Here is a 26,285-nt window from a genome sequence, read left to right on the forward strand (position 1 = left end):
GACCTTCAGACTAAAGGTCTGGAGGTCTGGGGGACCGAGTACTGGCTGCTTCAGGATCTCTGACTCAGGGGATCATCTGAAGACTCGAGGCTGCCAGTGGCGCCCTCTAGTGGTTCATCTGGGTAACTCACCGTCATCATCAGACCTCCAGAGTTCCTCTGCTCTGGACCTACAGCCTCCAGAAGTCTGTCCTCTATGAACCAGGACCAGGTCTGTGTTAAGGCCTTCATCATCATCATCATCATCATCATCATCACACAGGCACAACAGGTGAACTCAGTGAGTATTTATTAACACAAGATAACATCACCAAGTGAACAGATGACATCACCAGGTGAACAGATGACATCACCAGGTGAACAGATGACATCACCAGGTGAACAGATGACATCACCAGGTGAACAGAGGACATCACCAGACGAACAGATGACATCACCAGGTGAACAGATGACATCACCAGATGAACAGATGACATCACCAGATGAACAGATGACATCACCAGGTGAACAGATGACATCACCAGGTGAACAGATGACATCACCAGGTGGAGGTCATTCAGGGTCAAGTGAAAAAATAGAGTTTCAAGTCAAATGTTGACCAAATATTTTTCCTTTTCATACTAAAATAAAATGTTATACATCTATAAAAAAAGTCTAAAAAATGAAAAACTTATTTACAGCATTAAAAACTGTTTCTTTATTTGAAGATTCTGAGCCCAGCTGCTCACAGCTGATTGGTTCTTCTGAGAGAGCCCAGCTGTGACTGAGTTAAGGCACCATGAGCGGCGGGAGGAGGGGGGGGGAGGAAGGGGGGGGGATGGGAGGAGGTTGGCGTGACGGGTTCTGGTGTGATGCGGCTCAGAGGGTGGGGGGTCTGGGGGGTCCGGTGAGGTTTGGTGGTGAGGGCCAGCGGCTGCAGCTGCTCGGCGTACGGCGACGCCCCCCCGCCGTAGCAGAGTGTGTGCTCCGTGTGCGTCGGCGCCGGCGGGGCGGGCGAAGCCAGAGCGGTGGTGGGCGTCGCCGGGGAGTCCAGCGAGGAGGCGGGGCTAGCCTGGGACAGGTGTGTGTGCGTCAGGTGGGAACGGGGGTGTGTCCTCTGAGTCTCCTCACAAGGCCTCTTCATCTGAGGGGGGAAGTCCTTTTCATCTGAGGAGCACACATCAAGACCATGAATCCACCTCCCTGGAGGACTACATGAGTCCAGCTCCCTGGAGGACTACATGAGACCATGAGTCCACCTCCCTGGAGGACTACATGAGACCATGAGTCCACCTCCATGGAGGACTACATGAGACCATGAGTCCAGCTCCCTGGAGGACTACATGAGACCATGAGTCCACCTCCTGAGGACTACATGAGACCATGAGTCCACCTCCCTGGAGGACTACATGAGACCATGAGTCCAGCTCCCTGGAGGACTACATGAGACCATGAGTCCACCTCCATGGAGGACTACATGAGACCATGAGTCCAGCTCCCTGGAGGACTACATGAGACCATGAATCCACCTCCCTGGAGGACTACATGGGACCATGAATCCACCTCCCTGGAGGACTACATGAGACCATGACCCTGGAGGACTACATGAGACCATGAATCCACCTCCTGGAGGACTACATGAGACCATGAGTCCACCTCCTGGAGGACTACATGAGACCATGAGTCCAGCTCCTGGAGGACTACATGAGACCATGAGTCCACCTCCTGGAGGACTACATGAGACCATGAGTCCAGCTCCTGGAGGACTACATGAGACCATGAGTCCACCTCCCTGGAGGACTACATGAGACCATGAGTCCACCTCCCTGGAGGACTACATGAGACCATGAGTCCAGCTCCCTGGAGGACTACATGAGACCATGAGTCCACCTCCCTGGAGGACTACATGAGACCATGAGTCCACCTCCCTGGAGGACTACATGAGACCATGAGTCCACCTCCCTGGAGGACTACATGAGACCATGAGTCCAGCTCCCTGGAGGACTACATGAGACCATGAGTCCACCTCCCTGGAGGACTACATGAGACCATGAGTCCACCTCCCTGGAGGACTACATGAGACCATGAGTCCACCTCCTGGAGGACTACATGAGACCATGAGTCCACCTCCCTGGAGGACTACATGAGACCATGAGTCCACCTCCCTGGAGGACTACATGAGACCATGAGTCCACCTCCCTGGAGGACTACATGAGACCATGAGTCCAGCTCCCTGGAGGACTACATGAGACCATGAGTCCAGCTCCTGGAGGACTACATGAGACCATGAGTCCAGCTCCTGGAGGACTACATGAGACCATGAGTCCAGCTCCCTGGAAGACTACATGAGACCATGAATCCACCTCCCTGGAGGACTACATGAGACCAGGAGTCCACCTCCCTGGAGGACTACATGAGACCATGAGTCCACCTCCTGGAGGACTACATGAGACCATGAGTCCACCCCTGGAGGACTACATGAGACCATGTCCACCTCCTGGAGGACTACATGAGACCATGAGTCCACCTCCTGGAGGACTACATGAGACCATGAGTCCACCTCCCTGGAGGACTACATGAGACCATGAGTCCACCTCCCTGGAGGACTACATGAGACCATGAGTCCACCTCCCTGGAGGACTACATGAGACCATGAGTCCACCTCCCTGGAGGACTACATGAGACCATGAGTCCACCTCCTGGAGGACTACATGAGACCATGAGTCCACCTCCCTGGAGGACTACATGAGACCATGAGTCCACCTCCCTGGAGGACTACATGAGACCATGAGTCCACCTCCCTGGAGGACTACATGAGACCATGAGTCCAGCTCCCTGGAAGACTACATGAGACCAGGAGTCCACCTCCCTGGAGGACTACATGAGACCATGAGTCCACCTCCCTGGAGGACTACATGAGACCAGGAGTCCACCTCCCTGGAGGACTACATGAGACCATGAGTCCACCTCCCTGGAGGACTACATGGGACCAGGAGTCCACCTCCCTGGAGGACTACATGAGACCAGGAGTCCACCTCCCTGGAGGACTACATGGGACCAGGAGTCCACCTCCTGGAGGACTACATGAGACCATGAGTCCAGCTCCTGGAGGACTACATGGGACCAGGAGTCCACCTCCCTGGAGGACTACATGAGACCAGGAGTCCACCTCCCTGGAGGACTACATGAGACCAGGAGTCCACCTCCCTGGAGGACTACATGAGACCATGAGTCCACCTCCCTGGAGGACTACATGAGACCAGAGTCCACCTCCTGGAGGACTACATGAGACCATGAGTCCACCTCCCTGGAGGACTACATGAGACCATGAGTCCACCTCCCTGGAGGACTACATGAGACCATGAGTCCACCTCCCTGGAGGACTACATGAGACCATGAGTCCACCTCCCTGGAGGACTACATGAGACCATGAGTCCACCTCCCTGGAGGACTACATGGGACCAGGAGTCCACCTCCCTGGAGGACTACATGAGACCATGAGTCCACCTCCCTGGAGGACTACATGAGACCATGAGTCCACCTCCCTGGAGGACTACATGAGACCATGAGTCCACCTCCCTGGAGGACTACATGAGACCATGAGTCCACCTCCTGGAGGACTACATGAGACCATGAGTCCACCTCCTGGAGGACTACATGAGACCATGAGTCCACCTCCTGGAGGACTACATGAGACCAGGAGTCCACCTCCCTGGAGGACTACATGAGACCAGGAGTCCACCTCCCTGGAGGACTACATGAGACCATGAGTCCACCTCCCTGGAGGACTACATGAGACCATGAGTCCACCTCCCTGGAGGACTACATGAGACCATGCTCACCTCCTGGAGGACTACATGAGACCATGAGTCCACCTACATGTAAACATGAGTCCACCTCCTTAAACATGTAGTCGCACTCACGTAGCAAAACATGTAGCTGTGAACTGTAGTAACATGTAGTAAACAAGTAAACATGTAGTTGTGTACTCACGTAGTAAACATGTAGTCGTGTACTCACATAGTACACATGTAAACATGTAGTTGTGTACTCACGTTGTAAACATGTAAACATGTAGTCGTGTACTCACGTTGTAAACATGTAAACATGTAGTCGTGTACTCACGTAGTAAACATGTAGTCGTGCATAAACATGTAAACATGTAGTTGTGTACTCACATAGTAAATATGTAAACATGTAGTGTACTCACGTAGTAAAGTAAACATGTAGTGTACTCACATAGTAAACATGTAAACATGTAGTTGTGTACTCACATAGTAAACATGTAAACATGTAGTTGTGTACTCACATAGTAAACATGTAAACATGTAGTTGTGTACTCACGTAGTAAACATGTAAACATGTAGTCGTGTACTCACGTAGTAAACATGTAGTCGTGTACTCACATAGTAAACATGTAAACATGTAGTTGTGTACTCACGTAGTAAACATGTAAACATGTAGTTGTGTACTCACGTAGTAAACATGTAGTCGTGTACTCACGTAGTAAACATGTAAACATGTAGTCATGTACTCACGTAGTAAACATGTAGTCGTGTACTCACATAGTAAACATGTAAACATGTAGTTGTGTACTCACATAGTAAACATGTAAACATGTAGTCATGTACTCACGTAGTAAACATGTAGTCGTGTACACATAGTAAACATGTAGTTGTGTACTCACGTAGTAAACATGTAAACATGTAGTTGTGTACTCACGTAGTAAACATGTAGTTGTGTACTCACGTAGTAAACATGTAAACATGTAGTTGTGTACTCACGTAGTAAACATGTAAACATGTAGTCGTGTACTCACATAGTAAACATGTAGTCGTGTACTCACATAGTAAACATGTAAACATGTAGTCGTGTACTCACATAGTAAACATGTAGTCGTGTACTCACATAGTAAACATGTAAACATGTAGTTGTGTACTCACATAGTAAACATGTAGTCGTGTACTCACGTTGTAAACATGTAAACATGTAGTTGTGTACTCACGTTGTAAACATGTAAACATGTAGTTGTGTACTCACATAGTAAACATGTAGTCGTGTACTCACATAGTAAACATGTAAACATGTAGTCGTGTACTCACGTAGTAAACATGTAAACATGTAGTTGTGTACTCACGTAGTAAACATGTAAACATGTAGTTGTGTACTCACGTAGTAAACATGTAAACATGTAGTTGTGTACTCACATAGTAAACATGTAGTTGTGTACTCACGTAGTAAACATGTAAACATGTAGTTGTGTACTCACATAGTAAACATGTAGTCGTGTACTCACATAGTAAACATGTAAACATGTAGTTGTGTACTCACGTAGTAAACATGTAGTTGTGTACTCACGTAGTAAACATGTAAACATGTAGTTGTGTACTCACATAGTAAACATGTAGTTACATACAAGTAAACATGTAGTTGTGTACTCACGTAGTAAACATGTAAACATGTAGTTGTGTACTCACGTTGTAAACATGTAAACATGTAGTTGTGTACTCACGTTGTAAACATGTAAACATGTAGTTGTGTACTCACATAGTAAACATGTAGTCGTGTACTCACATAGTAAACATGTAAACATGTAGTGTACTCACATGTAAACATGTAGTCGTGTACTCACATAGTAAACATGTAAACATGTAGTTGTGTACTCACATAGTAAACATGTAAACATGTAGTTGTGTACTCACGTAGTAAACATGTAGTCGTGTACTCACGTAGTAAACATGTAAACATGTAGTTGTGTACTCACGTTGTAAACATGTAGTTGTGTACTCACATAGTAAACATGTAAACATGTAGTTGTGTACTCACATAGTAAACATGTAGTTGTGTACTCACATAGTAAACATGTAAACATGTAGTTGTGTACTCACATTGTAAACATGTTAACATGTAGTTGTGTACTCACGTTGTAAACATGTAAACATGTAGTTGTGTACTCACATTGTAAACATGTAAACATGTAGTTGTGTACTCACGTAGTAAACATGTGATCGCGGTACATAGTAAACATGTAAACATGTAGTCGTGTACTCACATAGTAAACATGTAGTCGTGTACTCACATAGTAAACATGTAGTTGTGTACTCACATAGTAAACATGTAGTCGTGTACTCACATAGTAAACATGTAAACATGTAGTTGTGTACTCACATAGTAAACATGTAGTCGTGTACTCACATAGTAAACATGTAGTTGTGTACTCACATAGTAAACATGTAGTCGTGTACTCACATAGTACACATGTAAACATGTAGTTGTGTACTCACATAGTAAACATGTAGTAGTGTACTCACGTAGTAAACATGTAAACATGTAGTCGTGTACTCACGTAGTAAACATGTAGTTGTGTACTCACATAGTAAACATGTAAACATGGAGTTGTGTACTCACGTAGTAAACATGTAAACATGTAGTTGTGTACTCACGTAGTAAACATGTAGTCGTGTACTCACATAGTAAACATGTAGTTGTGTACTCACATTGTAAACATGTAGTTGTGTACTCACATAGTAAACATGTAGTAGTGTACTCACGTAGTAAACATGTAAACATGTACTCACATGTAAACATGTAGTTGTGTACTCACATAGTAAACATGTAAACATGTAGTTGTGTACTCACATAGTAAACATGTAGTCGTGTACTCACATAGTAAACATGTAGTTGTGTACTCACATAGTAAACATGTAGTTGTGTACTCACATAGTAAACATGTAGTTGTGTACTCACGTAGTAAACATGTAGTCGTGTACTCACATAGTAAACATGTAAACATGTAGTTGTGTACTCACGTAGTAAACATGTAAACATGTAGTTGTGTACTCACATAGTAAACATGTAGTTGTGTACTCACGTAGTAAACATGTAAACATGTAGTTGTGTACTCACGTAGTAAACATGTAAACATGTAGTAGTGTACTCACATTGTAAACATGTAGTTGTTTACTCACGTAGTAAACATGTAAACATGTAGTCGTGTACTCACGTTGTAAACATGTAGTTGTGTACTCACGTAGTAAACATGTAAACATGTAGTTGTGTACTCACGTAGTAAACATGTAAACATGTAGTTGTGTACTCACGTAGTAAACATGTAAACATGTAGTTGTGTACTCACGTAGTAAACATGTAAACATGTAGTTGTGTACTCACGTAGTAAACATGTAGTTGTGTACTCACGTAGTAAACATGTAGTTGTGTACTCACGTAGTAAACATGTAGTTGTGTACTCACGTAGTAAACATGTAAACATGTAGTTGTGTACTCACGTAGTAAACATGTAGTTGTGTACTCACGTAGTAAACATGTAAACATGTAGTTGTGTACTCACGTAGTAAACATGTAGTTGTGTACTCACGTAGTAAACATGTAGTTGTGTACTCACGTAGTAAACATGTAGTTGTGTACTCACGTAGTAAACATGTAAACATGTAGTTGTGTACTCACGTAGTTGTCCCGGGCCGACCACCCCGGGTACAGTCTTGAGTGAAGGAGTCTTTCTTTACGAGCCAGTTCGTAATATTTGGATTGTTCCTCTTTGGAGAGAGAATGCCACTGAGGACAGGAAGCAGCTCGGGTCAACACTCCTCTCACTCTCTCAGTCACTCTCTCTCTCTCTCTCTCACTCTCTCCCTCCCTCTCTCACTCTCTCTCTCTCTCTCCCTCCCTCTCACCCTCCCTCTCCCTCTCCCTCTCACCCTCTGGCCCAGGATCTGGTTGATGGTGGCGCTCTCCTTGACCCTGCACTGAGCCACCACGTTGGGCCTCTCCTCCCTCATGTAGAGCATGAAGGCGTTCAGCGGCTTCTTGATGTGAGGCTTCTTCTCCTCCTCTTTGCGTCTGCAGGAACATCAGAGTTACCGGCTGGTTGCCAAGGGAGGCGCAACACGTTGGCAACACGTTGGCAACACGTTGGAACACGTTGGCAACACGTTGGAACACGTTGGCAACACGTTGGAACACGTTGGCAACACGTTGGAACACGTTGGAACACGTTGGCAACACGTTGGAACACGTTGGAACACGTTGGCAACACGTTGGAAACACGTTGGAACACGTTGGCAACACGTTGGAACACGTTGGCAACACGTTGGCAACACGTTGGCAACACGTTGGCAACACGTTGGAACACGTTGGCAACACGTTGGAACACGTTGGCAACACGTTGGAACACGTTGGCACACGTTGGCAACACGTTGGCAACACGTTGGAACACGTTGGCAACACGTTGGCAACACACGTTGGCAACACGTTGGAACACGTTGGCACACGTTGGCAACACGTTGGCAACACGTTGGAACACGTTGGCAACACGTTGGCAACACGTTGGCAACACGTTGGAACACGTTGGCAACACGCTGGAACACGCTGGCAACACGTTGGCAACACGTTGGCAACACGTTGGCAACACGCTGGCAACACGTTGGAACACGCTGGCAAACACGTTGGCAACACGTTGGCAACACGTTGGAACACGTTGGAACACGCTGGAACACGTTGGCAACACGCTGGCAACACGCTGGCAACACGCTGGAACACGCTGGCAACACGCTGGAACACGTTGGCAACACGTTGGCACACGTTGGCAACACGTTGGCAACACGTTGGCAACACGTTGGCAACACGTTGGAACACGTTGGCAACACGTTGGAACACGTTGGAACACGTTGGCAACACGTTGGAACACGTTGGCAACACGTTGGCAACACGTTGGCAACACGTTGGCAACACGTTGGCAACACGTTGGCAACACGCTGGCATCGCTGGAACACGTTGGCAACACGCTGGCAACACGTTGGAACACGTTGGCAACACGTTGGCAACACGTTGGCAACACGTTGGCAACACGTTGGCAACACGTTGGAACACGTTGGCAACACGTTGGCAACACATTAGAACACATTAGCAACACGATGGCAACACGTTGGCAACACGTTAGCAACACGTTGGCAACACGTTGGAACACGTTGGCAACACGTTGGCAACACGTTGGAACACGTTGGCAACACGTTGGCAACACGTTGGCAACACGTTGGCAACACGTTGGAACACGTTGGCAACACATTAGAACACGTTGGCAACACGTTGGCAACACGTTGGAACACGTTGGAACACGTTGGAACACGTTGGCAACACGTTGGCAACACATTAGAACACGTTAGCAACACGTTGGCAACACGTTGGCAACACGTTAGCAACACGTTAGAACACGTTGGAACACGTTGGCAACACGTTGGAACACGTTGGCAACACGTTGGAACACGTTGGCAACACGTTGGAAACACGTTGGAACACGTTGGCAACATTGGCAACACGTTGGCAACACGCTGGCAACACGTTGGCAACACGTTGGCAACACACGTTGGCAACACGTTGGAATACGTTGGAACACGTTGGCAACACGTTGGAACACGTTGGCAACACGTTGGCAACACGTTGGCAACACGTTGGCAACACGTTGGCAACACGTTGGAACACGTTGGAACACGTTGGAACACGTTGGCAACACGTTGGAACACGTTGGCAACACATTAGAACACGTTGGCAACACGTTGGCAACACGTTGGCAACACGTTGGAACACGTTGGCAACACGTTGGCAACACGTTGGCAACACGTTGGCAACACGTTGGCAACACGTTGGAACACGTTGGCAACACGTTGGAAACACGTTGGAACACGTTGGCAACACGTTGGAACACGTTGGCAACACGTTGGAACACGTTGGCAACACGTTGGAACACGTTGGCAACACGTTGGCAACACGTTGGAACACGTTGGCAACACGCTGGCAACACGTTGGCAACACGTTGGCAACACGCTGACACGCTGGCAACACGCTTGGCAACACGTTGGCACACGTTGGCAACACGTTGGCAACACGTTGGAACACGTTGGCAACACGTTGGAACACGTTGGCAACACGTTGGCAACACGTTGGCAACACGTTGGCAACACGTTGGCAACACGTTGGCAACACGTTGGCAACACGTTGGAACACGTTGGCAACACGTTGGCAACACGTTGGCAACACGTTGGCAACACGTTGGAACACGTTGGCAACACGTTGGCAACACGTTGGAACACGTTGGCAACACGTTGGCAACACGTTGGCAACACGTTGGAACACGTTGGAACACGCTGGCAACACGCTGGAACACGCTGGCAACACGCTGGAACACGTTAACACGTTGGAACACGTTGGCAACACGCTGGAACACGTTGGCAACACGTTGCAACACGTCGGCAACACGCTGGAACACGCTGGCACACGCTGTCAACACGTTGGAACACGATGCCCACACGCTGGCAACACGCTGGCAACACGTTGGAACACGCTTGGCAACACGTTGGAACACGTTGGCAACACGTTGGCAACACGTTGGCAACACGTTAGCAACACGTTGGCAACACGTTGGCAACACGTTGGCAACACGTTGGAACACGTTGGCAACACGTTGGAAACACGTTGGCAACACGTTGGAACACGTTGGCAACACGTTGGAACACGTTGGCAACACGTTGGAACACGTTGGCAACACGTTGGAACACGTTGGCAACACATTAGAACACGTTAGCAACACGTTGGCAACACGTTGGAACACGTTAGCAACACGTTAGCAACACGTTGGAACACGTTGGCAACACGTTGGCAACACGTTGGAACACGTTGGCAACACGTTGGAACACGTTGGCAACACGTTGGCAACACGTTGGCAACACGTTGGAACACGTTGGCAACACGTTGGAACACGTTGGCAACACATTAGAACACGTTAGCAACACGTTGGCAACACGTTGGCAACACGTTAGCAACACGTTGGCAACACGTTGGAACACGTTGGAACACGTTGGAACACGTTGGCAACACACGCTGAACACGTTGGCAACACGTTGGCAACACGTTGGAACACGTTGGCAACACGTTGGAACACGTTGGAACACGTTGGCAACACGTTGGAACACGTTGGCAACACGTTGGCAACACGTTGGCAACACGTTGGCAACACGTTGGAACACGTTGGCAACACGTTGGCAACACGTTGGAACACGTTGGCAACACGTTGGAACACGTTGGCAACACGTTGGCAACACGTTGGCAACACGTTAGCAACACGTTGGCAACACGTTGGAACACGTTGGAACACGTTGGAACACGTTGGCAACACATTAGAACACGTTAGCAACACGTTGGCAACACGTTGGAACACGTTGGAACACGTTGGCAACACTTTGGCAACACGTTGGCAACACGTTGGAACACGTTGGCAACACGTTGGCAACACGTTGGAACACGTTGGCAACACATTAGAACACGTTAGCAACACGTTGGCAACACGTTGGCAACACGTTGGAACACGTTGGCAACACGTTGGAACACGTTGGAACACGTTGGCAACACGTTGGAACACGTTGGAACACGTTGGCAACACGTTGGCAACACGTTGGCAACACGTTGGCAACACGTTGGCAACACGTTGGCAACACGCTGGAACACGCGTTGGAACACGTTGGCAACACGTTGGAACACGTTGGCAACACGTTGGCAACACGTTGGAACACGTTGGAACACGTTGGCAACACGTTGGCAACACGTTGGCAACACGTTGGCAACACGTTGGCACACGTTGGCAACACGTTGGCAACACGTTGGCAACACGTTGGCAACACGTTGGAACACGTTGGCAACACGTTGGCAACACGTTGGAACACGTTGGCAACACGTTGGAAACACGTTGGAACACGTTGGCAACACGTTGGAACACGTTGGCAACACGTTGGCAACACGTTGGCAACACGTTGGAACACGTTGGCAACACGTTGGCAACACGTTGGCAACACGTTAGCAACACGTTGGCAACACGTTGGAACACGTTGGCAACACGTTGGCAACACGTTGGCAACACATTAGAACACGTTGGCAACACGTTGGCAACACATTGGAACACGTTGGCAACACGTTGGCAACACGTTGGAACACGTTGGAACACGTTGGAACACGTTGGCAACACATTAGCAACACGTTGGCAACACGTTGGCAACACGTTGGAACACGTTGGAACACGTTGGCAACACGTTGGCAACACATTAGAACACGTTAGCAACACGTTGGCAACACGTTGGCAACACGTTAGCAACACGTTGGCAACACGTTGGCAACACGTTGGCAACACGTTGGCAACACGTTGGAACACGTTGGCAACACGTTGGAACACGTTGGCAACACGTTGGAACACGTTGGCAACACGTTGGCAACACGTTAGCAACACATTAGAACACGTTAGCAACACGTTGGCAACACGTTGGCAACACGTTGGAACACGTTGGCAACACGTTGGCAACACATTGGCAACACGTTGGCAACACGTTGGCAACACGTTGGAACACGTTGGAACACGTTGGCAACACGCTGGAACACGTTGGCAACACGCTGGAACACGTTGGCAACACGTTGTAACACGTTAGCAACACGTTGGCAACACGTTGGCAACACGTTGGAACACGTTGGAACACGTTGGCAACACGTTGGAAACACGTTGGCAACACGTTGGAACACGTTGGCAACACGTTGGCAACACTTTGGCAACACATTAGCAACACGTTAGCAACACGTTGGCAACACGTTGGCAACACATTAGCACGTTGGCAACACGTTGGCAACACGTTGGAACACGTTGGCAACACGTTGGAACACGTTGGAACACGTTGGCAACACGTTGGAACACGTTGGCAACACGTTGGCAACACGTTGGACAACACGTTGGAACACGTTGGCAACACGTTGGCAACACACAGAACACGTTGGCAACACGTTAGCAACACGCTGGCAACACGTTAGCAACACGTTAGCAACACGCTGGCAACACGTTGGAACACGTTGGCAACACGCTGGAACACGTTGGCAACACGCTAAACACGTTGGCAACACGTTGGAACGCTGGCAACACGCTGGCAACACGCTGGAACACGCTGGCAACACGTTAAACACGTTGGCAACACGTTAGAACACGTTGGCAACACGTTGGCAACACGCGTTGGCAACACGTTGGCAACACGTTGGCAACACGTTGGCAACACGTTGGCAACACGTTGGCAACACGTTGGAACACGTTGGCAACACGTTGGCAACACGTTGGAACACGTTGGCAACACGTTGGCAACACGTTGGCAACACGTTGGAACACGTTGGCAACACGTTGGAACACGTTGGCAACACGTTGGCAACACGTTGGCAACACATTAGAACACGTTAGCAACACGTTGGCAACACGTTGGCAACACGTTAGCAACACGTTGGCGGCACGTTGGAACACGTTGGAACACGTTGGCAACACATTAGAACACGTTGGCAACACGTTGGCAACACGTTAGCAACACGTTGGCAACACGTTGGAACACGTTGGAACACGTTGGAACACGTTGGCAACACGTTGGCAACACGTTGGCAACACGCGTTGGCAACACGCTGGAACACGCTGGCAACACGCTGGAACACGCTGGCAACACGCTGGCAACACATTGAACACGTTGGCAACACGTTGGCAACACGCTGGAACACGTTGGCAACACGTTGGCAACACGTTGGCAAACACGTTGGCAACACGTTGGCAACACGCTGGCAACACGCTGGCAACACGCTGGCAACACGCTGGAACACGTTGGCAACACGTTGGCAACACGCTGGAACACGTTGGCAACACGTTGGAACACGCTTGGCAACACGTTGGCAACACAACATTAGGAACACGTTGCAACACGCTGGCAACACGCTGGCAACACGTTGGAACACGTTGGCAACACGCTGGCAACACGTTGGCAACACGCTGGCAACACGTTGGAACACGCTGGCAACACGGAACACGTTAGCTTAACACGCTGGAACACGTTGGCAACACGCTAGAACACGTTGGCAACACGTTGGCAACACGCTGGCAACACGTTAACACGTTGGCAACACGTTGGCAGCAAACACGTTGGCAACACGTTGGCAACACGTTGGAACACGCTGGCAACACGTTGGAACACGTTGGCAACACGTTGGCAACACGCTGAACACGTTGGCAACACGTTGGCAACACACGTTGGCAACACGTTGGCAACACGCTGGCAACACGCGGCAACACGTTGGCAACACGTTGGCACACGTTGGCAACACGTTGGCAACACGTTGGCAACACGTTGGCAACACGTTGGAACACGCTGGCAACACGCTGGAACACGCTGGCAAACACGTTGGCAACACGTTGGCAACACGCTGGCAACACGTTGGAACACGCGTTGGCAACACGCTGGCAACACGCTGGCAACACGTTGGAACACGCTGGCAACACGTTGGCAAACACGTTGGCAACACGTTGGAACACGTTGGCAACACGTTGGCAACACGTTGGAACACGTTGGAAACACGTTGGCAACACGCGTTGGAACACGCTGAACACGTTGGCAACACGTTGGCAAACACTGAACACGCAACACGTTGGCAACACGTTGGAACACGCTGGCAACACGCTGGAACACGTTGGCAACACGTTGGAACACGCGGCAACACGTTGGCAACACGCTGGAACACGCTGGAACACGCTGGAACACGTTGGCAACACGTTGGCAACACGTTGGAACACGCTGGCAACACGCGTTGGCAACACGTTGGCAACACGTTGGCAACATCGCTGGCAACACGTTGGAACACGTTGGAACACGTTGGAACACGTTGGCAACACGTTGGAACACGTTGGCAACACGTTGGAACACGTTGGCAACACGTTGGCAACACGCTGAACACTGCGTTGGCAACACGTTGGAACACGTTGGCAACACGTTGGCAACACGTTGGAACACGTTGGCAACACGTTGGAACACGTTGGCAACACATTAGAACACGTTGGCAACACGTTGGCAACACGTTGGCAACACGTTAGCAACACGTTGGCAACACGTTGGAACACGTTGGAACACGTTGGAACACGTTGGCAACACGTTGACAACACATTAGAACACGTTGGCAACACGTTGGCAACACGTTGGCAACACGTTAGCAACACGCTACAGAACGTTGCAACACGTTGGCAACACGTTGGCAACACGCTGGCAACACGTTAGAACACGTTGGAACGCGTTGGGTGCGTTGGCAACACGTTGGAACACGTTGGCAACACGTTGGCAACACGTTGGAACACGTTGGCAACACGTTGGCAACACGTTGGAACACGTTGGCAACACGTTGGAACACGTTGGCAACACGTTGGCAACACGTTGGAACACGTTGGCAACACGTTGGCAACACGTTGGCAACACGTTGGAACACGTTGGCAACACGTTGGCAACACGTTGGAACACGTTGAACACGTTGGCAACACGATGGCAACTCGTTGGCAACACGTTAGCAACACGCTGGCAACACGTTGGCAACACGTTGGAACACGTTGAACACAGCGTTGGCAAACGTTGAACGTTGGCAACACGTTGCAACACGTTGGAACACGTTGGCAACGCTGGCAACATTGGCAACACGTTGGCAACACGCTGGCAACACTGGCAACACGTTGGCAACACGCTGGCAACACGCTGGCAACACGTTGAACCGCGTTGGCAACACGTTGGCAACGCGTTGGAACACGTTGGCAACACGTTGGCAACACGCTGGAACACGTTAACACGTTGGCAACACGTTGGAACACGCTGGCAACACGCGTTGGCATGGCAACACGCTGGAACACGTTGGCAACACGCTTGGAACTGCGTTAGCGCTGAAACGTTGGAACACGCTGGCAACATCGCTGGACACGCTATAAACACGCTGGCAACGACGCTGGCAACACGCTGGCAACATCGCCAAAATTATCGCTGGCAAACACGCTGGGAACACGCTGGCAACACGCTACAACAGCTGGAACACGTTGGGAACACGCTGGAAAACATCGCTGGCAAACACGTTGGCAACACGTTGGCAAACACGCTGGAAACATCGCTGGCAAACATCGCTGGCAACACGTTGGAACACGCTAAGGAACATCGCCAACACGCTGGCGCAACACGCTGGCAACATCGCTGGAAAACGCTACAAGTCGACGCTGGCAAACACTTGGAAACACACGCGGCGCCATCGCTGGGAATGCTGGCAACACGTTGCGTAACACACGCTGGGCAACACGCGGCAACACGCCTGGAACATCGCTGGCAAATATCGCTGAACACGCGCCAACACGCTGGGTAAACACGCTGGAAACACGCTACAACATCGGCTAAACACGTGCTTTTGGAACACGCTAACAACACGCTGACAACACGCTGACAACACGCTGACAACACGCTGACAAATATCGCCAAGGAACACTGCTGGCAACAACGCTGGCAACACGCTGAACACGCTGGCAAACACGTTGGCAACACGTTGGAACACGCTGGCAAACATCGCTGGAGCAACACGCTTGCAACACGCTACAAACACGCGGAACACGCGTTGGCAACATATCGCTGGCAACACGCTGGCAACACGCGGCAACACGTTGAAGCAACCGTTGGCAACATGTCATGGTCATCGGCATGCTGAACCACGTTAGGCAGGACACAGTGCAGTCGTTGGCAACACGTTGCAAGACGGAGCAACAGCCTGCAGAACAGTGGCAACAAGGGAAAGGCCGTCTGGAGCTAGCTGGCAAGGCCAGCGTAGCAGCCCCACGGATAGAGACACGTTGGAACACGTTGGCAAACGTTGGCAACACAGGACTGTAGCAACACAGTAGCATCGTGGTTGCCACAGGTGCTGCTGCACTCATGGCAAGCAGGTCCTGGAGCAGGACCAGACGGTGATGCCAACAGACTGTTAAAACATTAGTAACAGCGTTCAGCAGAGAGTTGGGCACGCCAGACGCTTTGCAACGCCTATGAGCACAGAGCCGCTGGCGTACAGGGAACACGGCTCAGGCAACAGAGAATCACAGAAACACACGTGTGTCAACACGGGACACACATATTATAGAGCCAAGTTGGCAAGCAGCTCGTGGCGTGGCCAGCTAGGTGACGGTTGGTCAGCTGCTTGCTGCATACACTGTGGTGCAACGGACGGACACACGTGATGAGAAGCAGTTGAGCACAGGAAACCCTGATCGTAGGCATAGTCACTGGCAAGGGTCTGGCTGCAGTAGGAACGAGACTGACATACAGCTACTGCCGACAAATCACAGGAGCGACCTACGGAAGAAGGCAGCGATGCCAAAAACGAAAGAGAACACAGAGCAACAGTGAGTCACGATATAGCATAACATCGTGTGGTCACAGGTGTCTGTCTGACTCACAACGCTGGCAGGTCACGTGTGGACAAGCCACGCTTGGCAACAATATAGAACAGCTGATGTTTGAGTCATAGCACTTCTTGACACATCAGGGATTACATCCTGCATGGAAAATGTGGGCGCGTTCCGAACCACTGTTTCAACGCCTTGGCAACCCGGCCGCAGGAAACAACTCGATGGCTAACAGAAGCAGAACACGTGTTGGCATCAGGGTTGAGCAACACGTTCTCAATAGTGTGCAAGTCGGTCGAGGACACCGTTCGTTTGGCTGTGGATCGAGTTGTGCGTGTCCTGTTGTCAAGACGTTGAACTGTGAGGGTGGAGCAACTGAATGGCCACCAGACGGAGACAAGCATTAGGACCATTCACACTGCTAATGACAACAATGGTCTACTAACAGGGGGGGGGGAATGCAGGTGTGTGTAGCCCACATGTGTGTCTGGTTAAATCCACAGAGACACTTTCAAAACAAACCACAGGAAAACCAACTACAGGCAACGACCCTGAGCATCACTCCTTCACTCTTTACTACCTGACCTGGAGTCAGCCGTTAGTCCCTCTGAGTGATGAGACCTCACTGACCACACTGGTCTAGAGTCAGCCGTTAGTCCCTAACCCACTGGGTCCTCTGCACATGAACATCACAAAACGTTTCTCCTCGTACCAACGTGCCACTTTTTAGATTAGTGGCCATGAGTATGAAACCATAGCCAGTGGCTCTGAGTCCAGGGAGGGAACACCCGGCAGTCCTCAGAGGCAGGCCTGTGATTGGTCCAGGCCTGTCTCTCTCACTCACATCAGGCCTGTGATTGGTCCAGGCCTGTCTCTCTCACTCACATCAGGCCTGTAATTGGTCCAGGCCTGTCTCTCTCACTCACATCAGGCCTGTGATTGGTCCAGGCCTGTCTCTCCCACATCTCACACAGAGGAAAGCAACAGATCCTCACAGGAGATGACAGAACCATCAAGAAGCTGCCCAGTGGCCCACCGGGTCACTACAGAAGCGTCTCAGACACGAAGCAGAAGACTCACCGTCCTGGCACTGGGTGGGAGCGCTGCGTTGGCGAGGTAGGGGCCACACAGGTTCCCCAGGTCTGGGATCATGAAGAAGGGATATCCAACATAGGGGGGTGGCTGGAAGAGGCCTCCATCCTGCTGCCTCCTCAGGGCTGACACACAAAGGTCAGTTAGCTGGTTGGTTAGCATGCTGTTAGCTGGTTGGCTAGCATTAAACATCTGATTGTTGCGACGACTAAACTCTGAATTCTAACCCTTTCAAAAGAAGTGAAGGTGGAATGTAAAGAAGTTATATATATATATATATATATATATATACACTACCGTTCAAAAGTTTGGGGTCACTTAGAAATGTCTTTATTTTTCAAAGAAAAGCACTGTTTTTTCAATAAAGATAACATTAATCAAAAATACACTATATACATTGTTAATGTGGTAAATGACTATTCAAGGTGGAAGTGTCTGGTTTCTAATGAAATATCTCCAGAGGTGTATAGAGGCCCATTTCCATCAACTATCACTCCAGTGTTCTAATGGTACATTGTGTTTGCTAATCGCCTTAGAAGACTAATGTCTGATTAGAAAACCCTTGTGCAATTATGTTAGCACAGCTGAAAACAGTTATGCTGGTGATATAAGCTGTACAACTGGCCTTCCTTTGAGCTTGAAGTTTGAAGAACAAAATTAATACTTCAAATATTAATCATTATTTCTAACCTTGTCAATGTCTTGACTATATTTTATATTCAATTTTCAATTCATTTGATAAATAAAAGTGAGTTTTCATAGAAGACACGAAATTGTCTGGATGACCCCAAACTTTTGAACGGTAGTATATATATATATATATATATATATATATATTATTATTGATATAAATTATTATTTATATTTAACATTAGACAACAGTATGTCGTTACCTTCCTGAAACAGATGACTGTGTCTGATTCTGTTCTGCAGGTCTGCATCAGTCCTGGACCGCCGGTCTGCCTACACACACACACACACACACACACACACACACACACAAACAATTAAAAACACAACTGACACAACTTCCCCCACAGACCCACACAGACAGACCCACACAGACAGACCCCCACAGACAGACCCACACAGACCCCCACAGACAGACCCACACAGACCCCCACAGACAGACCCCCACAGACAGACCCACACAGACCCCCACAGACAGACCCCCACAGACAGACCCACACAGACAGACCCACACAGACCCCCACAGACAGACCCCCACAGACCCACACAGACAGACCCCCACAGACAGACCCCCACAGACCCACACGCCCACTGGGGACTCAGACCTGGTTCCCCTTACCTCCGAGTCTGAGCTGGACTCGGACTCGTTGACCAAGGAGGACTTGACGTCGTCCAGGTCCCGCTCGGAGGACGCGGTCCTCTTGTCGTCCTGGTCCCCCTCGTCCTTAAAGGCGAGCAGCTCGTCGGTGGCTCCCAGGTCTTCTATCTGCGGCATGTCTGCAGGCTAGCGGCTAGCATGAGCTAACGGGGAGACCCGAGCCGAACCGAACCGGGTTAAACAACCAAAACAACCGAGCGCGAGCTTCAGTGACGGCGTCCCGCCGCCGCGCGCATCACGTGGTCCGGGTCACCGTAACCCGGGTTACCGTAACCGGGTTATTACCGAGCTAAAACAGCTCCTTCACGAGCTAAGCAGCTAAGTGAGCTAGCGGAGGGTCTGGGGTCCTCGTCCAGGTCTCCTGCGAGACCAGGTCCAGGCAGACCGTGTCAGTTACACTACACTCGCATATAAATATATACATACAACTACATACACACGCGCATATGTATGTGCATATATATTAGATATTAGATCTACTGTTGTATAATATATATAATCCACCCGGGACACCAGGAAACAGCGGAAAGTTCACCGTGCAGCTCCAGCGGGGACCAGCAGGCCCGTTCGGGTCTTATCGAGTCCACTTTGAAACCCTCATTCGGGTCTTATCGAGTCCACTTTGAAGCCCTCATTCCTGGTTTAATAAAGTCCTCCAGACGCCGCGGGTCCGAGGAGTGAGTCCGGGCCACCGAGGAGCTTCTGAGACCAGGAAAAGACTGGAGGAGCCCACGGGGGGAGGACCGGGACCCGTACTGACCCTGGACCAGCTAAGCGCGCCCCTGTCGCTGCACAAGCACGAGAGCAGCCGCTGAACTGATCCTGGACCAGATTCAACAGGTTGATTCCATTAGTTTTCAGAGGAGACACAAAGAGGAGGGAGGGATCTACATGGACATGGAGGACCCTTTAAAAGTGTCCAACTGGTCCATGTAGACCCCTTTAAGGGCTACAAGTGTCCAACTGGTCCATGTAGACCCCTTTAAGGGCTACAAGTGTCCAACTGGTCCATGTAGACCCCTTTAAGGGCTACAAGTGTCCAACTGGTCCATGTAGACCCCTTTAAGGGCTACAAGTGTCCAACTGGTCCATGTAGACCCCTTTAAGGGCTACAAGTGTCCAACTGGTCCATGTAGACTCCTTTAAGGGCTAAAAGTATCCAACCTGTAAACAGTATACTAGTATAGTTCATAACTTTATACTAGTATAGAATATACACTTTTATTAATCCCCAAGGGGAAATTAGTTCTCTGCATTTAACCCATCCTTAGTTATTAAGGAGCAGTGGGCTGCAGTGAAGCGCCCGGGAAGCAACTGGGGGTTCAGTGCCTTGCTCAAGGACACTTCGACACTTCGACTCGCAACTAATGGGGAGAGCGGGGATCGAACCCACAGCCCTGCGGTTGCAGGACGGCCCTCTTACCCCACTGAGCTAAAGCCGCCACTGAGCTAAAGTTCATAACTTTATACTATATACATGATACTAGTATAGTTAACTACTCTATACTGTTAACAGCATACTAGTAGAGTTAATAACTTTATACTATAAACCTGTAAACAGAATACTAGTATAGTTAACTACTGTATACTAAAAACAGTATACTACTATTGTTAATAACTTTATACTATAAACCTGTAAATAGTATACTAGTATAGTTAATAACTTTATACTATAAACCTGTAAATAGTATACTAGTATAGTTAATAACTGTATACTATAAACCTGTAAACAGTATACTAGTATAGTTAACTACTCTATACTTAACAGTATCCTAGTATAGTGAATAACTTTAAACTTGTATTGCAGTCTTTGTGTTTTCTGCTCGTGGAGGTGGAGACGGTCCAGAGTCTCAGGAACACGCCCGTCTCTAGTTTCATTCACACCATTACGAGCAGGAAGTGAGGTCACAGACAGGAAGTGAGGTCACAGACTTGGAGCCAGTGAGTGTTCACAGCTGACTTCTGTTACTGAGAGTTCACATTCCTGACACATTAATATATCAGCCTCAAATATCACACATACACACACACACACACACACACACACGCACACCTCTTCTCACTCCAACCAACAGCCTTTAGTTTGAACATGATAGATTTATTTGTCTTTATATTAAACATCAGGAAAACTTTTACTGAATGTCCACAAACGCCCCGTCACCAAGCAGCAGCACGCACAATGAACTATGAAGTCATCTCATCCAGTGAGGTCACGTTGGGGTCAAAGGTCAGAGTCCAGCAGCTCCACTGGGGCAGCTCCACACCTCCAGGGTCCGGACATCTAAAGATACGTGAAACCAGTCAGAAGAACCAGAAGCTCAGCATGTTGACGGGCCTGAGACCCTGAACCCAGAACCAGGAGCTGTGAGGGGGCCTGAAACCCTGAACCCAGAACCAGGAGCTGTGAGGATGTGAGCGGACCTGAGACCCTGAACCCAGAACCAGGAGCTGTGAGCGGGCCTGAAACCCTGAACCCAGAACCAGGAGCTGTGAGGATGTGAGCGGGCCTGAGACCCTGAACCCAGAACCAGGAGCTGTGAGGATGTGAGGATGTGAGCGGGTCTGAGACCCTAAGTCCAAGATGGACCCTCCTCATGGTGTTGGTACTCTTCCCCTCCACAAGAGCACGCTGTGTTTTATTGTGAAATATATTGAGCCTCACGAGGAAGGATCCACTCTGAGAGAGGATCAACTCTCAGAGAGGATCAACAGAGACCACCACCCTGGATGAAGGACTAAGGCTCCGAGATGTTAGGGGTGCGACTCACAAATCTCTGGAAGACATTTGGCTTTAGATCCCTCATCCCTCCATCATTCATGTCCGCTGTCCTCTGGGTCCTCTGGGTCCTCTGGGTCCTCTGGGTCCTCTGGGTCCTCTGGGTCTCCAGCTCGGTTCTGTCCCTCTGCGCTCCTCTCAGGGAAGTTGAGGATGTTCCTGCTGGCCTGGATGAGGCCCTGCTGCTGCTTGAAGTACACCTTCAGGACCCCCTTCATCAGCACGAAGGTCACGCCACCCTGAAGGAGCACGGGGAGGTCTTCACCCTGCAGAGGACCTCTAGTCCAGACCATCGTCTTCACTACAGGTCTTCATCATACTCACCAGCACCGTGCGCTGCAGGCTGGAGGACACCCGTCTGAACAGCATGCGGCCCACCAGGCTGGCGATGGAGGGGAAGACGAGAGCTCCACACAGAGTCCTGGACACCGAGAGGTGGTCTCTTGGCCCCAGACCGTCAGAGGGGCCTCTGGACAGGGAGCGGCTGGGACCTGAGGGCAGAGATATACACCTGGTATAAATATATATATATATATGTGTGTAAATATATATATATATCTATATGTGTGTAAATATATATATATATATATATATATATATATAAATACATTTGTATATACATGTGTAAATATATATATATTTATATGTATATATTTATTATATATATATAAATACATATGTATATATATATATTTAAATGTATATATGTGTGTGTGTATATATATATAGATACATACATACATAATAATATATAAATATGTAATGGAGACTTAGGTGGAAAACCTGCATTATTGTACTTTTTACTCCAATACATCTCAGAGGGTCTCCTACAGCAGTGTGTGTGTGTCTGTGTGTGTGTGTGTGTGTGTGTGTGTCCTACCCCTGCAGCAGTACCTCTGCAGCAGCCTCAGCAGGTACTCGTCCCAGTGGACCATCTTGCCCAGCACCAAGACCAGGGGGATGGTGGGCAGGCCCATGAGCAGGAACAGCGGGTCGGCCCGCTCCATCAGCACCAGACCCTTCTTGTGTCCCACCACCTGCACACAGAGACACGGTGAACACCTGCAGCGACCCCTGCAAGTACCTGCTCCCTGTGCAGTGTGCTGTGTGGACCTGCATGACGGTCACGGCTCCGTACGTGACGGCGGACCAGTACACGGTTCCCACCAGAACCCCCACAGCAGCAAAGGGGCTGATCCGGGAGAGAGCCCGGTCCACCTGCTGCAGGAAGTACACCACCGGACCTGAAACCAGAACACAGGACACAGGTGACCTGGAGGTCCCTTACCCATGGTGGGGAAGGGGACCTGAAGTTGACCTGGAGGGGACCAGGAGGGGGCCTGAAGGTCCCTTACCCATGGTGGGGAAGGGGACCTGGAGGGGGCCAGGAGGGGGCCAGGAGGTGACCTGGAGGTCCCTTACCCATGGTGGGGAAGGGGACCAGAAGGGGACCAGAAGGGGACCAGGAGGGGGCCAGGAGGTGACCTGGAGGTGACCTGAAGGTCCCTTACCCATGGTGGGGAAGGGGACCTGGAGGGGGCCAGGAGGGGGCCAGGAGGTCCCTTACCCATGGTGGGGAAGGGGACCTGGAGGGGCCCAGGAGGTGACCTGGAGGTCCCTTACCCATGATGGGGAAGGGGACCTGGAGGGGACCTGAAGTTGACCTGGAGGGGACCAGGAGGGGGCCTGAAGGTCCCTTACCCATGGTGGGGAAGGGGACCTGGAGGGGGCCAGGAGGTGACCTGGAGGTCCCTTACCCATGGTGGGGAAGGGGACCAGAAGGGGACCAGGAGGGGGCCAGGAGGTGACCTGGAGGTGACCTGAAGGTCCCTTACCCATGGTGGGGAAGGGGACCTGGAGGGGGCCAGGAGGGGGCCAGGAGGTCCCTTACCCATGGTGGGGAAGGGGACCTGGAGGGGGCCAGGAGGGGGCCAGGAGGTGACCTGGAGGTCCCTTACCCATGGTGGGGAAGGGGACCTGGAGGGGCCCAGGAGGTGACCTGGAGGTCCCTTACCCATGGTGGGGAAGGGGACCAGGAGGGGGCCAGGAAGTGACCTGGAGGTCCCTTACCCATGGTGGGGAAGGGGACCTGGAGGGGGCCTGGAGGTCCCTTACCCATGGTGGGGAAGGGGACCTGGAGGGGGCCAGGAGGGGGCCAGGAGGTGACCTGGAGGTCCCTTACCCATGGTGGGGAAGGGGACCTGGAGGGGCCCAGGAGGTGACCTGGAGGTCCCTTACCCATGGTGGGGAAGGGGACCAGGAGGGGGCCAGGAGGTGACCTGGAGGTCCCTTACCCATGGTGGGGAAGGTGATGTGGTACTCGGTGCCACACTGAGGGCAGCTGACGGCTCCGCCTCCGTTCCCCTTCTGCTTCTCGTCCAGCCAGCGCTGCAGACACGACTGATGGATCCACTTAGTGCAGCCGCGACACCTGCAGGGGCTCACCCACTCTGAGCGGGGGTCGTCCCCCTCAGTGGAGAAGCACACCCAGCAGTGTCTGCACACACACACACATATATATAAATACCCCTCCACATATACACACAACTGCATCATAAAGATCCTGGTCTTACTTCTCAGGCTGCTCCTCAGTAAAGGCCATGGTGATGAAGAGGATCCACTCTGGAGGTCACCATGAGGCCCTCTCCAGAGACACACATAGACAGCATGTACACACACATCTACCACTCTACTGGAGGTCCCCGTGAGGCCCTCTGGACATGTACACACACATCCACCACTCTACTGGAGGTCCCCGTGAGGCCCTCTGGACATGTACACACAGACAGAGACAACAAGTAAACAAACATCTACCACTGGACCCCAACAGAGAGGATCCACTCTGCTGGAGGTCCCCGTGAGGCCCTCTGGACATGTACACACACACACTTGTACTCTCTCAGGTTTCATGTATCTTTAGAAGTAATGTTGTACTTGTACTCTCATGTTTCATGTGTGTTTAGTAGTACTGTTGTACTTGTACTCTCATGTATCTTTAGTAGTAATGTTGTACTGGTACTCTCAGGTTTCATATATCTTTAGTAGTAATGTTTAATGTTGAACTTCAACACTTTCATTTCGTCATCATGACGTCATGTCCTCGGATGCTACACGCCCATGCTAATGCTAGCCGCTAGTTCTCTTGAACTCAGCTACTTTAACCCTGACGTGAACTCGTGAACTCCAACAGACTCACAGCTCGTGCCGAGTCCGCTTGGACATCAGGTGTGAGCTATAGATATAAAGAATAAAACTCGGTCCTACCTGGAAAAAGGAAATATATCCGAAAACAGAATGAGTTCCTGCTCAGCTGAGCTACTTATGCTACTTATGCTAACAGGCCAGCAGGCTGAGCAGCTCTCTGATTGGTCGGCAGCTGTGACGCCACTTGCTGCCTTCAGGGTGTGTGGGAAATCAGAACATCTCATTTTAAACCATTATAACTGAATATTAAACGAAATTATAAACTAGAACGGGCACTCGGTAGAGCGCATACCTTCGCATATCACAATATTGGGCATTGAATTATGAACATGTGGCATTAGTTGCATGCCATTTGGATACAAATTGACCGTGCTATGGTAAAAAATAAGGTTTTGACCTTTTCATGACCTTGACCTTTGACCCGATCTATCCCAAAAGCTAATCAAATGGTCCCCGGATAATAACCAATCATCCCACCAAATATCATGCGATTCGGTTTAATACTTTTGGACTTATGCGAATAACACTCATACAAATGAATACACGGCGATCAAAACATTACCTTCCACATTTTCAATGCGAAGGTAATAACAATACAATTGATTGTTATAAAGAGTATTTGTGTAT

At 50.1% G+C, this 26,285-nt stretch overlaps 2 protein-coding genes across 3 annotated transcripts; both read right to left on the reverse strand.

Annotated features, from left to right (window-relative positions):
- Window positions 1–271: 271 nt before the first annotated feature.
- On the reverse strand, window positions 272–20,696 carry tcf7l1a (transcription factor 7 like 1a). The gene is made up of 8 exons (XM_056433216.1): window positions 19,640–20,696; window positions 19,224–19,293; window positions 18,319–18,455; window positions 16,858–16,913; window positions 7,694–7,835; window positions 7,425–7,550; window positions 1,238–1,308; window positions 272–1,177 (listed from the first exon to the last, which is right to left on the reverse strand). The coding sequence occupies exons 1-8, from the start codon at window positions 19,793–19,795 to the stop codon at window positions 724–726; spliced, it is 1,212 nt and encodes a 403-aa protein (XP_056289191.1). The 5' UTR covers window positions 19,796–20,696; the 3' UTR covers window positions 272–723.
- Window positions 20,697–21,755: 1,059 nt separating this feature from the next.
- On the reverse strand, window positions 21,756–25,787 carry marchf5l (membrane-associated ring finger (C3HC4) 5, like). 2 transcript variants are annotated; one of them, XM_056432484.1, is made up of 8 exons: window positions 25,719–25,787; window positions 25,028–25,098; window positions 24,749–24,951; window positions 23,568–23,698; window positions 23,335–23,491; window positions 22,779–22,945; window positions 22,447–22,693; window positions 21,756–21,959 (listed from the first exon to the last, which is right to left on the reverse strand). In XM_056432484.1, the coding sequence occupies exons 2-7, from the start codon at window positions 25,054–25,056 to the stop codon at window positions 22,490–22,492; spliced, it is 891 nt and encodes a 296-aa protein (XP_056288459.1). In that variant the 5' UTR covers window positions 25,057–25,098; window positions 25,719–25,787; the 3' UTR covers window positions 21,756–21,959; window positions 22,447–22,489. The 2 variants fall into 2 exon arrangements, with proteins under 2 accessions (XP_056288459.1, XP_056288457.1); XM_056432482.1 differs by having other exon boundaries at window positions 25,028–25,221; window positions 25,719–25,759.
- Between the last annotated feature and the right edge of the window lie 498 nt (window positions 25,788–26,285).

Source organism: Pseudoliparis swirei, chromosome 15 (assembly GCF_029220125.1).
Source record: "Pseudoliparis swirei isolate HS2019 ecotype Mariana Trench chromosome 15, NWPU_hadal_v1, whole genome shotgun sequence".
Taxonomy (NCBI): domain Eukaryota; kingdom Metazoa; phylum Chordata; class Actinopteri; order Perciformes; family Liparidae; genus Pseudoliparis; species Pseudoliparis swirei.